Source organism: Magallana gigas, chromosome 5 (assembly GCF_963853765.1).
Source record: "Magallana gigas chromosome 5, xbMagGiga1.1, whole genome shotgun sequence".
NCBI classification, from domain to species: Eukaryota; Metazoa; Mollusca; class Bivalvia; order Ostreida; family Ostreidae; genus Magallana; species Magallana gigas.
This window is the reverse complement of record NC_088857.1, coordinates 7,548,580-7,571,411: the sequence shown is the minus strand read 5'-3', so window position 1 is coordinate 7,571,411 and position 22,832 is coordinate 7,548,580. Positions and strand designations below refer to the sequence as shown.

The window sequence follows — 22,832 nt, the reverse complement described above, 5'->3', positions numbered from 1 at the left end:
AAGACAGTAATTTAGTGACAGTAAATGAATTTTTACCTTGGGACTTGCTTGATTTTTCATAATGACACAGCACAAAAAATCATTGAAAAAAAAAACACTTGCGATAAAAATCTGGTTAAGGCACTTCACCAATACACGCTATTTACATGTACAAAGCATTGAAGCATTGATGATACACATACACATTCACATACTTTCCGACAATGGGCGGTTTTTTGCCACTGCTTATAAAGAAGTTATAAAAGTATCTAAAGGTATGCTTACAAATCCACTGTTTCTTCCATTTCGTTGAGTAGAAGAAGGCTGGTTAAAATTGCGTAATTTCTTGGCCCACATTCGACCGAGAGTCCCTGTGGCGGGTATCTCATCGTAAATGTCATCGTCCTCCATATTTACACTTTCACCGCCTCTGAATGACTGTCCCAAATTCTCTCCTACATTTCTTTGAGATGCATTTAATTTATATTTCTCTGCAATACTTCTATTTTTCTGTATCTTTTCCATGAAATCTCTCTGCGCAGGAGCTGTAGATCCAAACCTTCTAACGCCAGAACTTTCATTTTCTGGTAACGTTTTACCAATGTTGGGGTTTAAAACCTGCCCCTTTTTCCTGTACCTTACACCAGTAGTTTTATCTTCTTTTGGTAACTTCGCTTCTTCAAGGTATTTTACAGATTTTTTCAAGAAATCTGCATTATCCATTGACACTTGATGCGCTGACCGGCGAAGTTGGTTAGAGTACGATTCCCTCATACTTTCCCTCCCCATCATTGTATTTCGTAATGATGCTCCGATGTTAAGTTGACCAGCTCTGTCTTTTGTGCCTACAAATTAATTTAGTAAACTGTGTAAATAATTGTTAACAATGTTGGTCTTTATACCTCAGAGTAAACAGTTATTATATTTAGTATACGCGATATATTACATTATTGTATGAAAAAAATTACATATGGCTAGAGAGTTTATACAAAAATAAATGCACTGAACGTTTACGCTTTATAAACCGCATATGGATTTATTGAAAGCGTTAGCTGTTCTAACCCAGTTTATATAAAAAGTATAAATTCTGTATTCATTATAGCCCAATTCTCTCTATTATTATGTATATTAAAACACTATCAGGTTTAATAGACGACACTTTTCTCTAGTAACGACCAATACAACTGGAAGAGGCAACAATCATAACTTTCAACAGGTCTTTGTATAGCACCTCGGACTTTTGGAGGATTCAGCCCGATAAGTATCATGCACCATATAATCTACGAATTCCATATGCAACGTATAAATACAATGCTCATTATTATCAAATACAAGTTTCCTTACCCCCTTCTTCATCGATTTAGTAAACCATTTATATTCGAAACAATACAAAAGGTAAACCCAACATTTTACCTGTCTCTGCATTATTTTTTATTTGTTCACGGACTAAATCTCGTTCTTGTTGTTTTCTGTTTTCTTCAATAGATTCATCATCACTTGGATAATCAGGCATTGGTTCAGTCATCATTTTTTCACAAAATTCCAGCGCAATTTTTCCCTTTCCCTTCTTGAACGAATCACCAGACATTTCTACATCAGCTACAGTCTTTCCAAACGGACTTGGAATTTCAGTGATAGCTATGAGATGCATAAATGTCCCCCATCTATCGAGAAAAGTATTGATTATAATAGAATGAAAAATCTTAAAAATGATAAATTTGTTGTTCACACCTCTAAATACATATCTGAAATACAATCAACTATTCTCTTTTTATATATCTTTTATTTATGATCATTTTAAAAACATTCTACAAGTAGTCTGTAAACCTATGTAAATGTTTATGTTTTGTTAACAAGGACAATACACTATACAATGAATTATTTAATCGCAACAAATTGAAAAAAAAATATTATCTAGCAGTAACAGCTTATGTAACAAAAATAGTATAACTGTTTATATTGGCATGAATACTCAAACTTTGATTAAATATTACTAAATGCAAGCGAATCATTGACAGTTGTTATTTCTTAGATTTACCATTGTTTTGTTTAATCAATAATTTTATAATATCCACAATTTATTATATCATGTAGAATAATGGTGACCTAATGAGAAAAGTACATTGATAACAACACAATTATTGAATCTGTAAGTTAAACTACAGTCTTTTTTTCATAAATAGATTTAATCTTGATTAAAAATTCACAACTTACCTATGAACAATCATTCCCAAAAACTGGATGAGAAGTATAAAAAGGAAAAAGATAATGAACATCAGTCCTACGACGTCAACTTTGAGGACATTTTCAGCCTGCTGCTTATCCAAATCCTCCTCTTCTTTTCCATACTGTCCAAAAAGAAATCAAAATATTGGATAAATCTTACATGTAACAACTTGAAAACATGACATCTGTTATTTACATGTACAATCTAAATAACTTTATACATGTAATAGTATTGTAAATTTTAAAAGTACAAAAACATTTCACATCCAATAATTAAAATTTGGGATTCTATATGCACAAGGAGAAGAAATAATTCAAACACCACACAGTCTCTGCTTTAGAGAACAGAGTCTGTAGGTCGATTTTTTTTTAATTTTACTTTGGAAATATAATACTGTAGAAGCAGAAATATTCGTCGAGGATTTAATTTCGTTATTTTCGTTGGCAATATGAATCAACGAAATTAAATCCATGACGAATTTTCAACCCAAGTATTCAAACAACGGAGTTGTAATGTTTCTTTTTTATTGATACACAAACGTATTTACATCGTACATAAGATCACGATCACCATTGATATTGATGTACATGGATCATCTCAGAACATCGATATGTAAACGTTCGTTAAAATATAAACAAGTATTAAAATGCAAGATAGTAGTTTTACCGTTATTACTACATGTATAGTATCTTACTGTACATAGATCTGCTTACGGTAATTATGACACGTTAACACCCAAGTGCCCCGATATTCCGGCTAGCTGAAACCCGTTAAGTATACACTCATTGTCTTTAGACAAAACATCAAACGCGTGTAACAGCCAGTTGGCGTGGGCGGGTTTAATTTTACTGACACGCAGGTCAATTATACTAATTTTCTCCACAGGTACACCGTTAGAGAGCTGTGAGGAAACCTGTTCAGAGTACCAGCTAACGAACTTTTGTTTTAGTATCGACTTAAGTTTTCCGTTCACGGACCGATCACATGGTTGTAATTCTTCGGTAGTAGAAGGCGGAACAAAAATCGTGCGGATTTTGTTTTTGTGAAGCAAGTTAATAAATTCCTTGTCTTGATGAGCTTTAAAAACATCGAATAATGCCAGTGCTGTGCACTTTTGTCTTCCCCCACATATTCCCCCCGTTTACGTTTTCAGGGTCTTGACGGCGATGATTTTGGAGAATCACCCAAGCTTTCTATTGCATTATTGGCTGCAGTTATAGCAATCGCTTCCTTTCGGTTAAAGCTCGATTCGGCGAAGGAAGTCCAGGGGATGAAGGTTCAGTTATTTTAGAACTTTTTACCCACTTCAACAAAGACATGTTTGCACATCAGGAATGATCTATAGAATGACCGGGAATTCAAGTGTAGTAAATTAAATCGTTAGAACTACTCAGCTCACTACTGAATTTTGCCGTAGGTAAGAGACACTCAAATCGGAATTTATAATTCCACGCGCTCGATATCGTTCGTTATGTACGTATAAGACCGTGATAAATCATTTTGACAACTTTTAAAAGATTACGATATGACGAAATTAAATCCCAACGAAATTTTATTTGGTTTAAAAACAACGAAATTTTAACCCAACAAATATATGTGCTTCTACAGTAGTAATAATTGTATAGAGAGGTTCATTTTAAAAAAAATTCAGCATTCAAAATACATAGCTGATATATTAAAGTTGCCTTATGCAGTGAAATTCGAAGTAAAAGACATTTGGCTAGAGAAAATGGATAATAGCAGGATACGATATAGGAGTTTATTCACACAATTATGACGTGTTAAGCTGCGATATACCTATCTTACTATAATTGACGGGAACAAGGAAATAAAACGGGAGAAACAACACACAATATCTATATTTGGCTCGTTTAGCCAGTAGCGTACCCCAAAAAGGGTCTTCAAGATTATAAAAATAATCCAAAACCATAAAAGTTGGATATTGAAGAAAATTGTTTTCACCCAGTGGCTATGAAATCTTTGTATAACAATTTATACACTTTTCACTTTCAGTCTAGCACAATGCCAAGGTAAACTTAAAAAGTTTTTTTTTATAACGAAATACTGAAATGCAGTTTTGAAAAATGATAGGCTTTCTTTGCTGACAACAGAAGAATAATGTATGTAAGTACTTACAGACAGTGGAATATCAATGACTGTTGGTTTCTTGTATTGAAACATGAAGTTGATAGCAACCCACAAAATATTGATGAGGGCCATTCCTCCACACACATTATTCCTTAGCTCCATCAAATTTTCTAAGTCTTTCTTTTCCTTTTCTTTATTTTTTTCAAGAGGATACAAATACCTGTCAATATCATAAAAAGCGGTTTTGATTTTGCGACACATAAATTCACCTCGTTCATATATCCTTAGTCAAAATTTGGCTGCTAGTTGGTTTAAATGAAGACTATGTATTTAATTATTGGTTCTTACTTATTGACAAACCCTTCCCAAAAGTTTCTTTCCTCAATATTCATTTGCATCAATTCACCACCGCTGAAAGTTTCGTCTTCAACCCAAGCAGGGTTAACCAGGTCATCTCTTTTCTTTTTTTCTACTTTCTGTTCCATATATGTTTCCTCATCAAATTCCTCCAATTCTTTCTCCTTAAAACAGATGTTAAAAATTGTTCAAAAATAAAATTGACTTTGTTGTTATCATTTTAGCTTTATAAAATATTTTATCCTACTTTGGGTGATAATGTTAACCTAGCCTTTTTACGATTTTATACAAAAGGCATCTGCGTAATTATGTACTGTTGAACTGGAAAAATTACTTGATTTAATATTCAAACTGATTTCATATAATATCTTTGTTTTGTTAACCATGAAAATGACAAACATCTCTAAACTTTATAGAATAAACTATATTGTAAACAAAAGTATGTACTTCGTTTTTGTCTGAAAACCGGACTGATTTCTTTTCCTTTTTCTTAGGTTTGTTTTCTTCCACCACTACATCTTCCAATTCAACACCATCATCTTTCTTTTTAGTAATTTTTTCTAAATTTTCGTTCATTTTAATCAACACTTCCGTTAGTTTATCGTGCTCTTTGCCTTTATCTGACGTCACTTTTTCAGTAATTGTTTGTTTTAAGTCTTGGACCAAGGTGAAAAAAGGAAAAAACTTATTCCAAAAAGATTCCTTCTTCTTTTGTTCCTCTTTAGCTTTCTTCTCTTCTTCTTCTTTTGCAAGTTCAGCTTTGGTTTTTTTCTTTGGAACTTCACGTGTTCCCCAGGATACAACATGAAGGTTACACAATGAATATATAATCAGCACAAGAAAACCAGATGGCACCCAAAGAAAATAGAGAATTCCAAAAATCAAGTTATGGAATTCTCTTGGATGGAATGCTGCCGCTATCAGAAAAATGAAAACTAGTCCAGATAAGAAGATAACACTTGGATGGTAAGGCGTTAAGGTGACCGCAGTAATGATTGCCCCAACAAAAACCACCATCATAATGAAAACGTAAACCCCACTAAGAATTTGAGCTACAATTAATTGAATCTTGGTATCGAAGACAAAGCAAATGATAAAGAATATTATTGCTGGGATTAGAGATATAATGTAGGAGGTGGTCAGGTCTATGCTGAAGACAGTAAGTAGGGCCCCGGCGATCATCATCAACACAGTTGCTGGACCAATGATGGTGGAAACCATTAAAGCAGCTACAAAATACAAAACACCTTCTTTAGATTGGAAGTAGTACATCATTTTCTCACTCATTTTTTTAATAAAACAGAAAATTTACACATAAAAAACAAAATTTTAAAACAATTTCACAGAAAAATGGCACTTTTTTCTCAATTGCAATCTCAATCCAACTGGATTTATAAACACAATAAATATGACATAATGCTAATGATTTTGAATCGAATTTAGCCTCATTTAGCTTCACTGTTTATTGCGTATTTTTACATCATTTGTACTTTAAGATAACATTAGACAGGCATTCAGAATATAGAAACTTCAATATTTATAATACTATATCTGTGAAGATTGATATCAGCTAATAAGATATCAAGGGAATAACCTTGATAGACGATGTACAGCCAACTGATGTTATTGTTTGATGCAACTGTGTTCCTGCCATCCTGCAGAAGATCCAAAATATTAGCTATAGTTGAAGGCGTCCATCTCCTGCGCTGGTTGAAGTACTCGTTAAAGCCCTCTGGGGCGTACGTGAAAGCATCTGATGCTGCAGCATAGTCCACTCTGTAACCTTGTTGTAACAGAAGAGTGCACAACCAGCGGTCCTCACCTAAATATTTTAAATACAAATAAGCCTCATAATGCAATTGAACTAATCAAGATGAAAAAAATATTTACCTTAAATGTTTATTTGGCATTTTATTTTAAAATATCTAACTCTAAATTGTGTGGTGATGTTTATCGCAATGCATGTCCTCACCTTGGTCATACATAAGATGATGGGAAGCTTCGGTCGGTAAAATGGTATATTTCCTCATTACATTGTCATCCATCAGAGCGGAGCCGCGGAATAAACTAAAACATCCCGGAGAGCACAGCACACAGCCAAGTACATGCTCTGTGGATTTCTGTAGCCAATGAGCGACGGCATACTCAAACTTCTGATACCACACCATTGGGCCTAAATAGCAAATTAAGGTACCACATGTATTTTAAAAGTAGTCATTTTATAGGATTCTTTTGGTGGCAAAATCATTCTAAAATGACATCGATTAAATATTTAGCGCTTTAACTATATTCTGGTTTTTTTTAAAGAAATAATGATAATATTTTGCAAAATAATATAGTTTTTCCTGTATTTAAAGGATTTTTCACTCTCCCAACAATACAGACAACTTCTTATTTCTTTGCATTATATTTTTTAACCAATCAAAATGGCACATCAATGGAAATGGGTTTAAATAAATCTCTGGAAGTAAATTGGTATTGGTGGTTTTAAAAAAAAATCAACAAATGCTGGTTTTTGATTAGAAATTGTTGTCATGTAACAGTAAACATTCAGGTCAAAACTACTTCTTTTATAATTTATAGTCATCTTGATAGGATCTTATCCATGCCAAATGAGCACATATTTAAGTGCACTTTACATAAAGTTGTTTATATTCGTTTAACGCTGTAGAGCTGCATCAAATGTAATTGTTAAAAACAGTCCTAAAATTTTTTGGGCTTATAAGGTTTATTTGTATTTATATTAAAAGGGCTTTGCTGCTAATAAATTCTTACAAAATTTTTTTTAAACAATGATTTCAATCCTTTTCAATATATAGTGAATGATACAACAACAGATCACTAGAACTGACCACTTCCGATGGGATGTATTCTCCCACAGGAAGCTCCCACTCGCTGATTCTTTTTCATTCTGTCCAATAGTAATCTCACTGCACCAGGTGTGAAATCCACGTCCCCGTCGAGAGCCAGCAAAAAAGTATTTTCAGCCTACATGATAGAAATATAGGATTAAGTTCATAACATGTTTCCCCTTCATTTCAACGTTTTCCCTTTGAAGGAGTGCAACTTTTATGTGTTTTATAAAAAAGGTGTCTTGAATAATTAAAAGATTTAAAAAATGTTGCAGAGGCCAATCATTTAAATACAATTTTGGACAACTTTTGCTTGAGCGGCAAATGTTTAATGTTTAATCGTTGAAAAGTTCTAATCTTCTTGCTTTAAATCATCCAACTGCAGATACTTAAAATCGGACACGTCAGAAGCATATTTTGTATACTTAATTTTGTGATCAAAATGTTTCCAAGAAATAGTAATCACAATGTATAATGTAAAATAGAAGAACATATTGTTATACCAAGCATTCACCAGACACGTTTCAGTTTTTCACTAGCTACACGTGTTTATGGTCCATTTCCTATACAAGATAAATATATCCGATGTTATGACATATTTTCTCTTTATTTTATATTAGACATTGGTATAACAGCCATTAATGGTTCGGGATGCGCAATGAGCCCGGCTAAAAAGTTCTTATTTCAAATATTCTTTTTCATATTTTATGCATTCTTAAGAAATTTGCTCTTTATTGAATTAAATGCAGGTTATGGTTCTCTTTTTGTATCCATTCTTTAAATTAAAAAAGTCTTTCTTCTTTCGCGCTTGGACTTATTCTCAAATGTTATTTCTTTAGCTGGTAAAATAAAATAATGTTATCCCTGTGACTTTTATGTACTGCAGAAGGTTCAGCTTATATATATATATATATATATATATATATATATATATATATATATATATATATATATATATATATAGTTATTTGTTTGCTTTTGGTTTTTTGTGCTATTAAAACTACCCACCTACCCCCCCCCCCCCTTTCCCTCTTTCATGTACATTCAAGGATTTGCTTTTATGAAAGTCTGACTAATAATGTTGAATTATCTATTAACGACTTGACGGTAAAAAATAAAGTTGCATACCCTAAATAAGACCTCCTCATCCAACATTTGAAAAATTTCACTTTTTCCCGTTATGCCCGTAGCTTTATTTAATCGGTCACCCCATACTGCAAGTTTTGTTGGATCCTGGGTTTCCAAGGCATTTAACACAACAGTTTGACACTCTTTTACAATTCGGTATCCAAGCAAGTAATACATGTACATTACCTACAAAGCAAAGGATACTTTTTAAAAACACTCATATATATATATATATATATATATATATATATATATATATATATATATATATATATATATACTGACACGACATGAAAGATGAATAACACATAATTAAACTAATTTATTCTATCATCAACATCATCATATATTCGACGAAAAAAGTTAAGGTTCAATTATTTTCTTACACATTTACAAACTATATCTACACATTAGCAAACTTGTAAAGGAACAATATTCTATAAATAATAATAAATTAGTAGCTGAATGCGTTTTAAAGCAATCTTTGAGAAAAAAAAAATGTACAGAAATCTGCACAATCAATTGAAATAATTGTAGTTGGACGTACACAAAGTCACAATAGCGCGGCCGAGTGTTATTGCGTTATTCAACGTTTGTAGGAATAATATTAACAGACATAAAGCGTCAAACGGAGACCTTAAAGTGATTGTTAAAACTGCACAACTGTCAGACCAGGGAAACAAATAGCACTGTTTGCCAAGATAAATCGAATGTCATCAGTATATATATTATTATAGCTGAATAGGAAAAGGATATTATCGACTACATCTTAGTAATATGATATACTGTTTTGTCATCATTCTCTTTTGAAAACAGAATAAAAGTGCATAACTCGGTACTTAATACACACGTGTATGTTCAAGATGGCATATGTGATTTATTAATAAAATTAAAACCAACTTTTTAATTTGTAGGCATATATTGAAAGAAATTGTATCTTCTTCTTTATCAATCAAAGTCTGTCGGTTATTGAAATTTTTAAAGCACAAGATTGATCTTAATCTTGATCTGATTAAGCATACATTTGGCATCCTCGATCACAAAATTAACAAAAGAAAAAAGCTCAACACCTATCATGAACATCATGAAGATTTTTTCTGTTGAGGATATATGATGAATTTTCAGATAGAACTTTTGCACATTACTAATAAATAATTAGAATAAAGGGTTAAACTGGTCAAAATTTTTAGCAATTTAATATTCTTTATGTTTATTGGATTAATTATATCTCTTGTTTCTACCACATTTTACGAGCAATTCATGTCTCTCATAAACAAAATTGGATCAAAATGTATGTTTCTGTATAAATTACATTTTTTTTAAGATAATATTAAAAAATATTACTGTTTTTGCTTAATGATACATTTTTTCCGTTACATTTTTAAAACAATTAAAAAGTTTTTGCATCAACACTTACTTGTGACCATCTCTTCCTGTGCCTTATTTTCACTTTGTCTTTGAGATGTGTGTAGATCAGATTCCCCCCAGGCATTGTAAAAATCACTTGTCCTCCATACTTCGAAGGAATGACGAAAGGTGGAGGCAGCTCTATATACTTAGAATGAACAGCACTGAAAAAAAAATGCATCAATGCACTTAACCTAATAATTTAAGTCCATTGAAACTTAAATTTTAGTACACAAATTTTAAAACGTATTTATTGTTTAAAAGGAACAGAACAATTATTTTTTGCACATCACTTCTAATAGGACTACATTTATTTGATTAAGAGTTTCCGCAGAGATGGACATAGTAGTGTTACCTTTGATTAAAAAACAATGCATATACTCAGTGTTTGTCCAATAAAATATATAAACCAAATTTATCTTAACAGTAAGTAAAAATAAAACATATCTTCGTGGAGCCATTTTTTAACCAAAAAACAGGCCCATGGGCCACATCGCTCACCTGAGCAACAATAGGCATGATAAAATCAGCTTCATGGAGTCAAAATACAAAATATCTGAACAATGTGCTATAATACATAAAGATACTGTATAAAAAAATCAGTTTCCCCTCTGAATATTCTTATATTTATTATCAAGTCCCTTTTCTAACCTGATGATTTTATAGTCATATCACAGTCAGCATTGCAGTTCTCAAAAGACCCCCAAATAATTGTTTATACACAGAATATAAACCTACATCAATCTCTTCACCCCTTGTGAGGGCTAATAATCGTCCAGGGGCCAACGTTTAAATAACTTTAAAGAATCAGCAATATGTAAAAATGCTTGCAAATAGAAAAAAAACCCATATATAATAACATTTCATTTTTTGTGAAAAATTAAAATGTTTTCCTTTGTACAACTCGATCCCCAATGTGGCCCCACCCTACTCCAAAAGATTTTGATTTGAACAAACTTAAATCTATACTATCTGAAGTTGCTTTCACTAAAGTTACGGCTTTTCAACGCAATATTTTTAAAAATTAAAGGATTTTAAAGATTTACTCTATATATTCCTATGTAAAAAGTCGCCCCCCATTGTGCCCAACCCTACCCCCGGGAGTCATGCTTTTCACAACTTTGAATTTACACTACCTGCATATGAGGATGCTTCCACATAAGTTTCAGTTTTCCTGGCCTAACAGTTTCTGAGAAGAAGATTTTTAAAGATTTACTCTATATGTTCATATGTATAAATCCGACCCCCCATTGTGGCCATACCCTAACCCAAGGGGTCATGATTTTCACAACTTTGAATTTACAATACCTGAGGATACTTCTACACAAGTGCAAGCTTTCCTGGCCCAATGGTTTCTGATCAGAAGAAGATTTTTGAAGCTTTACTCTATATATTTCTATGTAAAAAATCGACCCACATTGTGGCTCTATCCGACCCCTAGGGGTCATTATTTTCAAAACTGTGAATCCACAATACTTGAGAATGCTTCCAAAAAAGTTTCAGCTTTCCTGGCCAAATGGTTCTTGAGAAAAATATTTTTAAGATATACTCTATATATTACTACGTAAAAATTCAACCCCCATTGTGACTCCACCCTACCCCCGAGGGTCATGATTTTCACAACTTTGAATCTTCACTACCTGAGAAGGCTTTCATATAAGTATAACAAATCGAGCGGTCCTTGCCACAAAAGAAAAAAACACCGCTTTTCTAACACACAACAAATTATTCGGGATGGCAAAATATCAATATCACAACACAGACTAAGATGCTGATCATTTCAATCAATACAACCTGAAACCCCGGGCTATCACCGTTTTAAAAACTCGTCATAAAAAAATAAAGAAAATGCTACTCGTTCTCGTATCTGCATGATTCGTCGTCTTCAAGTTCAATATCAACAATAAAAGCGTATAAGAATTGTACTGACTTAATAAATATTAAAGGCACAAACTTGCACCGATCTGGACAGCTAAACTCGACACACGCAGTCTAATTCTATCTGGTAAAATCACACCCCTCCCCATTTGTACTAGGTATGCTAATTAAGTCCTCATAATTTCCAGTAAACTGTAAATAATCTAGTTAGCCTCATCCGGATCCCGGACAACTCGTTAACAGTTTAAATAAACATAAAAGTTCCTATTATAGACCACAACTAATAACTATAACTATAACACTGGAAAGACTGGTCTACATGGTTGCTATACTACACGGATTCTGTCCAGACGATGAAGTCCTTATAAAATTAGCATCGTCTTCGACCAGGTTCATAATGCTTATCTATCTTATATGGAGTTCTCTGAGGAGTGCTCAACCGAACGGGATATGATCGAGTGATTAAGTAATATTGCAGCTGGAACTAGCTTATATTTATAAACTTCTCCAACCAATGAGTACTTTTCCTTTTCTGTCCGGACACAAACAGCCAATTAAAAATCTGTACGGACATTCCGGACAAGTATCCTTATTTCCGAACAAGCCTATTTAAATAATAAATAAACATGTTATTCCTATACAAAGCCTTGTCCGGATTAATTTAATAACACGGACACACATTTCTAAGTCAAAATACCCATAAAGCTTTAATACACATCCTTGCAATATTTTACACTAAAAGAATTTTGAAATTAAGCGCCTTCTGAAAGAGTGCACGTAGCGATACACTTGAATACGGAAGTTCGCTACGAAGACATATTTCATCAATCGAGGTGACAATTAAAAGCAATCACCGATCATACTTAGGTAAAAATACGGAAAAATAGTGGTCAGCATCTAAATACAATAATACATGATATAATAATGCATAAAACAATGTTGATAACACAAAAATATGTGTCAGAATACGTTTGCATGTCGATGAGTGAAACGGTCCGTAAAATAACATGTTCCGTACAGAGAAGTTTGTGAGCGGTAAAATGACGATTATCTCGCGGAAAGAGCATTAAAATGGCATGCTATTGAACAGGGTGATTAATTTGGTAAATATAAACATGTTCAAAACAGTTATCATGTATTTAATCGATCTAATTACGGGTCAAAACAAATAAATTGATCTCGTAAAAAATGTAAACAAAGTACATGGGTAGTGTCAAAACACGAACGATAAATCAGAATATGTAAACATTAATATTTTGGTAAATCACGCCTATAGCAGGTTTTTGACAGGTAAACAATAAATAACTGGATATGATACGAGCCATTTTAACTAGAATTGCATGTCCACAATGAAATAATAATATAAATACTTAATTGATCCTAGATGATCACTCAATGTACTCGTATGTGAAAATTTGACCCCTATTGTGGCCCAACCCTACCCCCGGGGTCATGATTTTCACAACCTTGAGACTACACTATCCGAGGATGCTTCCACATAAGTTTCAGTTTTCCTGGCCAAATGTTTTCTGAGAAAAAGATTTTAAAAACTTTACTCTATATATTCCTATGTAAAAATTCATCCTCTTATTGTGGCCCCATACTACACCCGAGGGTCATGATTTTCACAACTTTAAATCTACCCTACCTGAGAATGCTTTCATAAGGTTCATCTTTCCTGGACAAATGGTTCTTGGGAAGAAGATTTTTAAAGATTTACTCTATATATTCCTATGTAAAAATTCGACCCCCATTGTGACCCAATCCTGCCATAGTGGGGGCATGATTTTCGTAACTTTACATCAACATCAGGGTTGGAACCATATCACTCCAAAGACATGTTCAATTTGATTAAAACTGTAGGGTTGTTTGCAGAAAAAAATCTTATTAATTCTTTTTTTTTAATTTGAATGAATGACAAATATGAAATCAACTAATGAAAACCGCACCTGGCTGCCTCATTCATTAGAGAAGCATAAAGTTTAACAAAACTGTTCGGGACCATTTCTTCATCATCATTCAGCTCAAAGGCATCATCAAAAAGTATGTGAGCTGAAGAGAAATTAGAATTTATTATTAATTTGTTTCGTTAATTCACATTATTTTTTATACAAAAAAAATGGAAAAAATTAAAGCAAAGAGTAAATATTAAAAATAATTTTTCAATATTAATAAATGGCACTACGTATGTATGATTTTAATAATTTATCTAATGCTAAATATTTAACTACTTTTACTTAACTTTGAGTTGATTTGAACTGGATATTACAAATAGGTTATCTTAATTGTTAAATTTTAGTCATGGTTAACAAGGTATTAATATATATCTGACACATACTGTTAAATCATTAGATTTCGTGGTGGCTAAATTTTCGTGGAATTCGTGGGTACCTCTCACCAACGAATGAACATCCTCCACGAATAAATAAATTTAGACTGTTGAGTCATATTTCCTTTTGTAAGTATCAGAGAATACACGAAATTACGTCCCCGTGAACCTTTTAAATTGAAGCAATCCACAATATTGGCCCCAACGAATTTTAATGACTCCACAGTATATCACAATAAAATGGCAGTTTTAATTCTATGAAATAATGTTACCTTCAAACTCATAGTACTCTATTTCTTGCATATTTTTATATCCCGCCATTGCATAAGCCTGTTTTCTCATAAACTGGTCTTTATCCATCCTGACAATGAAAAAAGCAATAATGATGTAGATTTTTTAATCGTTAATCTCAAAACAACCAATAATAAAAATAGAAACACCGTCCATAGAACGGCTTTACACATTGCACATTTGTTTGTTTTGAAACAACAGTTTTATTAAGCGTGTGGATACATAAACGTCGGAATCCCACTTTTTTGCGAAGTTAGACATAACCATTTTTTATCTGAAAAGTGTAGCCTCGCCCCTTTCAGTTTGCTTCCGACACCACTGGGATATGTGTTAGTTTTACCTAAACAAGGATTTAAGAATCTGGACAATTTCCAATCTGTTTTCGTGCCACATGGTAGCACATGCATATATCATCGGTGGTATTTCTTTGGCCATCTCACTCGTCTTTTCAGTAGATCCTGACTTCTGGTCGGTTGCTGTCAACCTTAAGTCATAAAATTGTATTGTTGACAATAACGAGGGCACAAAAATGGGAATTTTTTTTTACAAAGATCCATTTACTTTATTTTAACTTCAATTGACGATCTTCTGTGAGAAAAAAAACAACAAATAATTCAGTGGATGAATCCATAGCTTTACTCGGGCCATAGTTCACGATTTGTTGATAAACGTGAAAATTTTTTACATGTAATATCTCCACTGTAAAACATAACGTGTCGAAAATATGAATAAAATTAAAATACTTAGTATAGTTTTAAAGCAATATGAGCTGCAATTTTCATGTTGGAATGTTTTAAAAAAAAAATATTATTTTCTACAAAATGTAAAATGAAAAAAAAATATCATTGTTTTTAAATTTTTGTTAGCCCTGTTTCTGTGGCAAAAACCATTAAGAGCTCTTAATTGAAGCAAAATTATTGTCGTCCTGTTCAAATATTGATCGGCTATATATTCCTTATAAGTGAAATCTTTTTCTGACAAAATTTAATGATTTTTACAAATCTTATTTATCATAAAAGTTTAAGTTACAGACAGGCTTATCATACTAGCAGGTTTTTGCAGCAAAATAAAATTCCAAAAAATACAGCTCATATTGCTTTAATGATATATCTATCATAACATTATATTAACATCTTACTCATCAAAAACTGAATTCAAATGATATAAAATCTATCTCAAAAATTAAGTACATGTATGTTGCATAAATATTTTTGTACCAAAATTATCATCTAAACTTCAAAATCGTAAGAAGTTCTTTTTAACATTTAAAGACATCAATAGACAGTATAGCAAGGCCTCGTTGCAAACTACTATTTCCAGGCTCCTGGATCATGAAACTGTCTTAAATTTAAGTTAGAATTTTGTCTAAAATCTAAGATGTAGACTTAGTTAAGATTGCTTACTTAAGTGGATCACAAAACGATCTAAGAAAGAACTTAGTTAAGATTTGTCTTAGCTAAACTTCATAGTAACTCGCGCGATTTTCCGACCGAATTTGTTAAAAGTGGAACTCTTCTTCGTTTGAAGATTCCTATCGGCTGCAGGCTTGGGGTAATGCTAAATGTAATGGTAATGCATTGCAATGCATTACATGTTTTCAAAGTAATGCTAGTAATGTGTAATGCCACAAAATTAGCATTACAAGTAATGGTAATGTAATTAATTACTTTCCAAAATCGAATGTAATGCTGGCATTACATGGCATTACATGGCATTACTTTGCATTACTATGCTTATTTATGCATGTTCACTTTTAAAAATGTGATGAAAAAATGAAAATTTTAAATTATATTTGATTAAATTTATTTATAAAGGAGAAAGAAATAATTATTGAGATAAAAATGTTTTAATTGTATTATTAAAAAAGATTTTTTAAAACTTCATATTTGAATTGTTAATATTACTAAATATAACAGCACAATTTCATAACATTTTTAAGAGTGTTGTTATTAAGAGTTTTTAATCATTTAAACAATTTACTCCAATTAGTTTGCACTTCAATAAGAAATGTGTCAACAAAACACTATGCCCCCAGGATAATCTAAGTATCAAAACAATATATTGTTATAAGAAGTGCTTAACAGTTAACACCCCAATCCCATTCCCTTTGCTATGTCCCAATAGAATAGGAGACACATGCACCTATAAAAGCAAAATGAATGCAATGTCCATCCATGATGAAAATAAATATCACTTCCAATATTATAACCCATTTGAAAATAATTTTACTTACTTATTCTCTCTCTCTCTCTCTCTCTCTCTCTCTCTCTCTCTCTCTCTCTCTCTCTCTCTCTCTCTCTCTCTCTCTCTTGTATCTTAAGTACAATGTACATTAGTTTGGACTGATAGAAAATACAAGATTCATGTATTTTTTCTATTATTGCACTTAATATATCCAAAGATAAAGATTGTCAAACAGTACTTTTCAGTCCAAGCTTCGACTTTTCCTGTAAAACATTTATTTAGTATGGCTCGGAAGATTTTCAAACTAACAGGATGCAGTTAAAAGATGAACCCATTGAAACTTCGATCATAAAGTGCAACAGCAATCTTTTGTCTTAAAGTGTCCTCAGTAGAAAGAAATACGATTAAAACACCGTATCTTAAGAAATATAACTGGGAAAAACCATCTGTTTATGAATTAATACAATTAAGTGTCCAAAATTATAGAGATTTGTGTAATCTGGGGAAATATCTCTATTTAGCTTTTAATAACCGCAACATTATTCCATAAATTGTTTTTTGTTATGCATGTAATTCTGTGTCTCTATTTTGTATCCTACATTGTATCAAGCCAAATGTCAATAAATATCATTTTACTTATTTGATACGCATGTTGTTCATAATGCCACAAGATGATTATATATTGAGCAAATAAAGAATGACTCTTGTATAGTCATTGAATTTGAACCTGATACTGATCATGAACCAGTAGATATGTTAAAGAGTGTTTTTTATTTGAAACATTTGCAAAAACTCTTTATTAGCTTTGCTTTTTTAAAACAAAGTAATGGTGATGGTAATGCATTACTTTACTCATGTAATGATAATGTAATGCATTACTTCAAGAAAATCAAGTAATGGTAATGGTAATTTAATGCCCAAATTCATGAAGTAATGGTAATGTAATGCATTACTTTACAATGTAATTCGCCCCAAGCCTGATCGGCTGCATCGTTAACATTATCATATATCACAAAGTTTAAAAGACTTATATTTAAATGATGCTACACAAAAATATTAGTATAGTTTCTTACTGGATAATATTTCAGTCATTACACATTTTCACTTTAACAAAGGGAAATAACTACAATAGCAAGTCCACAACGGGAAAAACCTAGACTATTAATAAAAATCCCGAGGACGAGGGTGCCGCCTTCTTTGCTGATCATTTCTTCTTAAAAATCCAACGATTGTCGCCATTTTAAACTTAATTAGTAACAATTTTTATACTTAAGTCTGCCTAATAACAGTCTTAAGATTTAAGACAATATTTCACACTTAACCCCAAGTCCTTTTTTTGTGATCCACTTTTAGAACAATCTTAAGATTAAGTGCAAATTTATTGACTTAAGTCTGACTTAAGATTTAAGACAGTTTCATGATCCCGGAGCCGGGTCAAGAAAACGAAGTATGTTACTTAATATTAATTTCGTTATTATTATACATGGACTTTGAAAATACGTAAAGAAAACCTATTATTTTAGAAAATTTCATACTTAAATTCGTTGTTTTGTTGGTCAATGACGATACGACGGTTGTGCCTCTTCCTGTTTAACACCAGGTGTTGTTCCAAAAGAATTCCACAGTACAGAGGATTCACAAATAATCTATTGAATTAGAAAAAAAATTATATTAAGAATCATATTATTTTAAAAATCATATCAAATCATTCTATTATTACGAATGATCATTTAACACTCATTATTTTCTCATCAACACATATGAATGTTTTATTCAAAAGTACTAGACCCAAAGTGCTATAATAACAGCAATAAATCATGATCGTATTAAATGATTATATCATTGTCATAAATATAAAGATGATATTACCTTTCTACTTTGGCGAGTCTTTCTTGTTTCGGAAACCAAATGTGTCTAGCAACCCAATATAAAGAAAGCAACCAAAGAGCAGCGAGAGGGACATGATGCCAAGGCATAAAAATGTTGTCGTCACAACTTGTCGACAAACTGTGTTTTGAAACAGTCGAAACAAATTTTAAGTCTAAGTTACATTCGAACATCAATGCAGTCATGGCTATCGGGGTTGACAAAAAACAAGGAATTGAGAAAGACAATCTTTGCATCTTAAGCTTGCAGACAGTATAAGCCAAATAATACCCAACGTAGCCAGACAAGACCAAAGCTAAAATGTCCGAATACAGCTTTACACCTTCATAATTTCCAACCACTTTAAAGTTTTCTTTGAAATCAAATGAAAGTGGGTCTTTCATTAAGAGATAGGCAAAAAGTACTGATGTCCCAACTTTAAAAAATGCCACAAACAAAGAAATGAAAGGTCTACTTTCTTGTAAGTCAAATTTCAGCTTGAAAAATACTTGCTTAACCCGACTCATTTTGCTCCAGGAAACTTTGTCATCGATGAAATTTTCCCACCAAGACAGGGAGCACAGTAGAAGAGCCCCAACAATCTTAACACTTTCAAAAGGTGTGCTCATTTCAAATCCAGGTGACGTCGAATTTAGGTGCCCAACCTCATTTACAGTGTGAGTATCGTTGCCATGAATATACTGCGTATAAGGAACTATTAGGACAGGAATGGCTGACAACTGGACAAAGAAAGCCAACAAATCCAAGACAAAACAAAAGATTTTTCGAATGACCCTGTGGCTCTCTTTATCATTGTCTGCATCGTTGGTAAATAGTGGTTTGAGAAGACTTGGAAAAATGGCCACAGCACTCAATAAGCCTATCCCTTGTACTGCTCCAAGGTCAGGTAGGAGATGGAAGACCAGCAAGCACAGTCCAATAGAGTGAAAAATCTCAATAACTACACACTGCAAAAGACAATATCATTATTGATTTCAAAAACATTTCACTTTAGCTTTGAAGTTTTCTAAATGTAACACCGTAAGTAATTTAATGTCTGTTAAACTTAAGCGTTTAACATAAAATGTGGTAAGAATAATTGTTCTTTTGAAAACTTTCAGCGTTTAATTTAATTTGCATCCATTGAGTAAGTTATCACCGAAAGATTAATATGTTACTTAACCATTCTCTTGAGTAACTGATATCAAGGGTCTATTTCATAAAAAAAATCATTTTTCTTTTATTGAACACATGAAAAAGAAAGCTACTTGTAACTTCAAAGTGTATCTCAAACTAGAAAATTACTTACAATTGGCTTATGTTAGGGTCAAGGTTACGATAGAGAAACCTGAGTGTTTATCTTTAATTTTACCACATACCGTTATAATACTGAAAATTGAAGGAAAAGGAATATTTCCAAAGAGGGATCTCCATACACTGACAATAAAGATGAGAAGATAAGGCGTACACACAGCTATCAGTGTCAGCATATAGCGAACGCTGGATTCTTTTGTCTGAATATAGAAAAAAATAAGAATATATTTTCAAAGACTACTAACAAGGTAAATAACGAAATTAAAACTTTGAATGAAACATATTGTAATTGTAGTATTAGGATCCTTTTTAAGTTTGTACCTAGGTTTGTAGAATTACATACGTGTATGTATACAAAAAACCACTTTCATTTTTATCATAAAAACTAGTCTGTGAAGCAGACCAATCATCATAATCTAAAATGTATGAAATCTTTTTTGGAAATGTTTTAGACCTATACTTTGTTAAGAAGACCAAAATTATTGCATATACACGTATCAACCTTGCCCATTTATATTTTAATCTATATAGTTTACCCTTTTTGAAACCGGTTCAGTCGTATCATGATCGCCTTCCCTATCTGGTCGGAGCTCGGATATCAGGGTTGCGAGGCTGATTTTTTGAATAACCAGACACGCCAGTAGCATCAGAAACAGGGCAATGTATGTCAGAACTTTTAAGATCCTTAAGCTTGTGTGGGTGTGGACATCTTGTGTTTTCTTCTCACGAGCAATAATTTGGAATATGTCCCAGAAACTTGAATGAAAAAAATATACAACAATCAAGATGTGTTTATAAATATAATATTTAGGACTTTGAGTGCACGGTTTTTACTTTCAATTGATCTTGTTCTTATTTTTTTTAATTTAATTCATTTGGAAACAGATAGATGAATTGTAAGCATGAAACTGAAGCTATATGATTCCTCTTAGAAATATTCAATTGGTTGATCACTGTTGATCTCATACATTACTGTCTAGATATGTACTTTGTTTTTTCTTTCGGCGGCGGGCCTGGTTGCTCTTTCTTCACCGATCCCCGCCGAGGGGGTGGAGGGGTAGGAGGGGGAGGAAGGGTAGGAGGGGGAGGATCATAGGAACCGGAACCGGAAGATGACTCTGTGCTAGACGAAATTTTCTCTCGTTCTTTCAATTTTTTGGTACCCTTAAAAAAATAATTTCATATAGTAAAAAGTCAAAACTATCAACTACAGACCTGTTTGATTTTATTTTTGACTTATTAACACCAAGTTTTTTTACTTTTACATAAATTATTTGGTTTAATTTCAAAACAACATTCTCTATAGCACTTTCTTAATGCCATATTATGTTAAGTAATATTAGTATTGAACAGACATCTGCATGTACATAGTAAAAATTACACATGTTAATGTATCTAAAACAATGATGTGATGCCATTCTTTTATCCCAGAAGTCTAAGTCCAAATTTTACTTGTGACAGTCCGATATTATTGATTTTCTTAATATATGAATGTTACCACTACTAGTGGTTAAAGTACTGACATCCTTCAAAATCGGACTGTCTTATGTAAATTAACAACGAAATTCAATGGCAGTGTTTTAAGTGCAATATATGCCTCAAACACTTCTTTAAGAAAAAATAGCAGACATTTATCGACCCTAATGTGCCTCGAAACTGTCATATATTTTTTCATAAAGAACTGTTTTCGGCTTATATCCATTTCTTATCTGTACTGGTCAATGCGTGAATACATTGTCTAAAAATTACTATACCCTTAGATCTTTAAATCTTTGTGTGTCGATGGGTTCTTCATCACTCTCGTTTTTGTCCGTATCGTCACTATCGCTATCATGAGCTGTTCTTCTATAGCTGCTACCGATACCGTTAGATGAACTCCCAAACCCACTGTTCTTAAAAGAACTCTGCAAAACAAATCAAAGTACTGAAGTACTGATGGGAGTTGATTTTATCGATTATTATTTATTTTAAAATCAACGATATGTAATTTTGCATGCATGGCAAGTAAATTCCTATAAGTATTTGAATTACGCACATTTTTTATAATATGAATTCTCCTACACGAAATTCGTGAAAATCCAATATCAATCATGTTGTGTAATATTCAAAGAATTAGTCCATCAAACTCCGTATCAGTAATCGAAATAGTTATGAGAAACTGTATGGATCCAAGCAAAAGTGAAATCTAGTCTCGTTCAACCAGACGCTAAGCTGTATCCGTTAATCTCCGACAAGCAAGAGAGACTCTCTGCTTGTCGGAGATTTACGGAGACAGCCGAGCGTCTGGTTGAACGAGACTATATTGAACTCTGGCGTAGGAATATATAAAATGTACGACTTCAAAAGATATCTAAATTGTTCGTACCATTTAAAATCTGACTATTTACAAGGTATCTATAAATTAGTTTCCTTGAAAAACAATGCTTAAGAACTCATTACATCGAATTTATTGATTAGAACTAAATGTTTTGTTTTGTGTTTAGGTCCAAACACTATTTCACTTTCGGTTTGCCTAGGTAACTGCATAAGAGAGTTGATTAAAATCAACCCCCAAAAATTATTCATATTCATTTGATTTGATACATGATTCAATATGAGTAAAAAAATTGATTTGCATAAACCTTGATCGCCTGTTAATAGTGTATCAGGCGCAAAGATTCAATGTTTATGCTCTGTTGTGTACATATAAGTGATATGAAGATTAGCAAAAACGTTTACTTATTTTTTATGAATAAAGGGAATAAATATTACTTATACAATATCTTTACAGCATACAAAGAATACATGATATTGATCACTTTTCAAATGAACTGTTGGATATAAGTGCTTATAAAAAATAACATTTAAAAATTCATTTTACAAAGAAATAACAAAAATTGAAAATTAGTTTTGTTACTCAGCAACAAAGTTATTATCATGTTTGTATTTTGGT

General features: G+C 32.3%; 1 protein-coding gene across 2 annotated transcripts in view; it reads right to left on the bottom strand.

Moving 5' to 3' along the window:
• The window catches only part of LOC105317562 (chitin synthase chs-2), a 38,404-nt gene that overhangs the window by 1,364 nt on the left and 14,208 nt on the right, over window positions 1–22,832 (bottom strand). For both annotated transcript variants that reach the window (XM_066084925.1, XM_066084926.1), the window contains 20 exons: window positions 21,655–21,804; window positions 20,889–21,064; window positions 20,437–20,656; window positions 19,966–20,100; window positions 18,590–19,554; window positions 18,256–18,366; window positions 14,877–15,020; window positions 14,518–14,606; window positions 13,866–13,968; window positions 10,049–10,202; window positions 8,632–8,817; window positions 7,504–7,639; window positions 6,624–6,824; window positions 6,246–6,473; window positions 5,099–5,880; window positions 4,643–4,815; window positions 4,343–4,514; window positions 2,194–2,327; window positions 1,393–1,643; window positions 265–824 (listed from right to left, as the gene is read on the bottom strand). In XM_066084925.1, coding sequence (XP_065940997.1) covers window positions 265–824; window positions 1,393–1,643; window positions 2,194–2,327; window positions 4,343–4,514; window positions 4,643–4,815; window positions 5,099–5,880; window positions 6,246–6,473; window positions 6,624–6,824; window positions 7,504–7,639; window positions 8,632–8,817; window positions 10,049–10,202; window positions 13,866–13,968; window positions 14,518–14,606; window positions 14,877–15,020; window positions 18,256–18,366; window positions 18,590–19,554; window positions 19,966–20,100; window positions 20,437–20,656; window positions 20,889–21,064; window positions 21,655–21,804 — 5,070 coding nt within the window. The remainder of the gene's footprint in view (window positions 1–264; window positions 825–1,392; window positions 1,644–2,193; window positions 2,328–4,342; window positions 4,515–4,642; window positions 4,816–5,098; window positions 5,881–6,245; window positions 6,474–6,623; window positions 6,825–7,503; window positions 7,640–8,631; window positions 8,818–10,048; window positions 10,203–13,865; window positions 13,969–14,517; window positions 14,607–14,876; window positions 15,021–18,255; window positions 18,367–18,589; window positions 19,555–19,965; window positions 20,101–20,436; window positions 20,657–20,888; window positions 21,065–21,654; window positions 21,805–22,832) is intronic.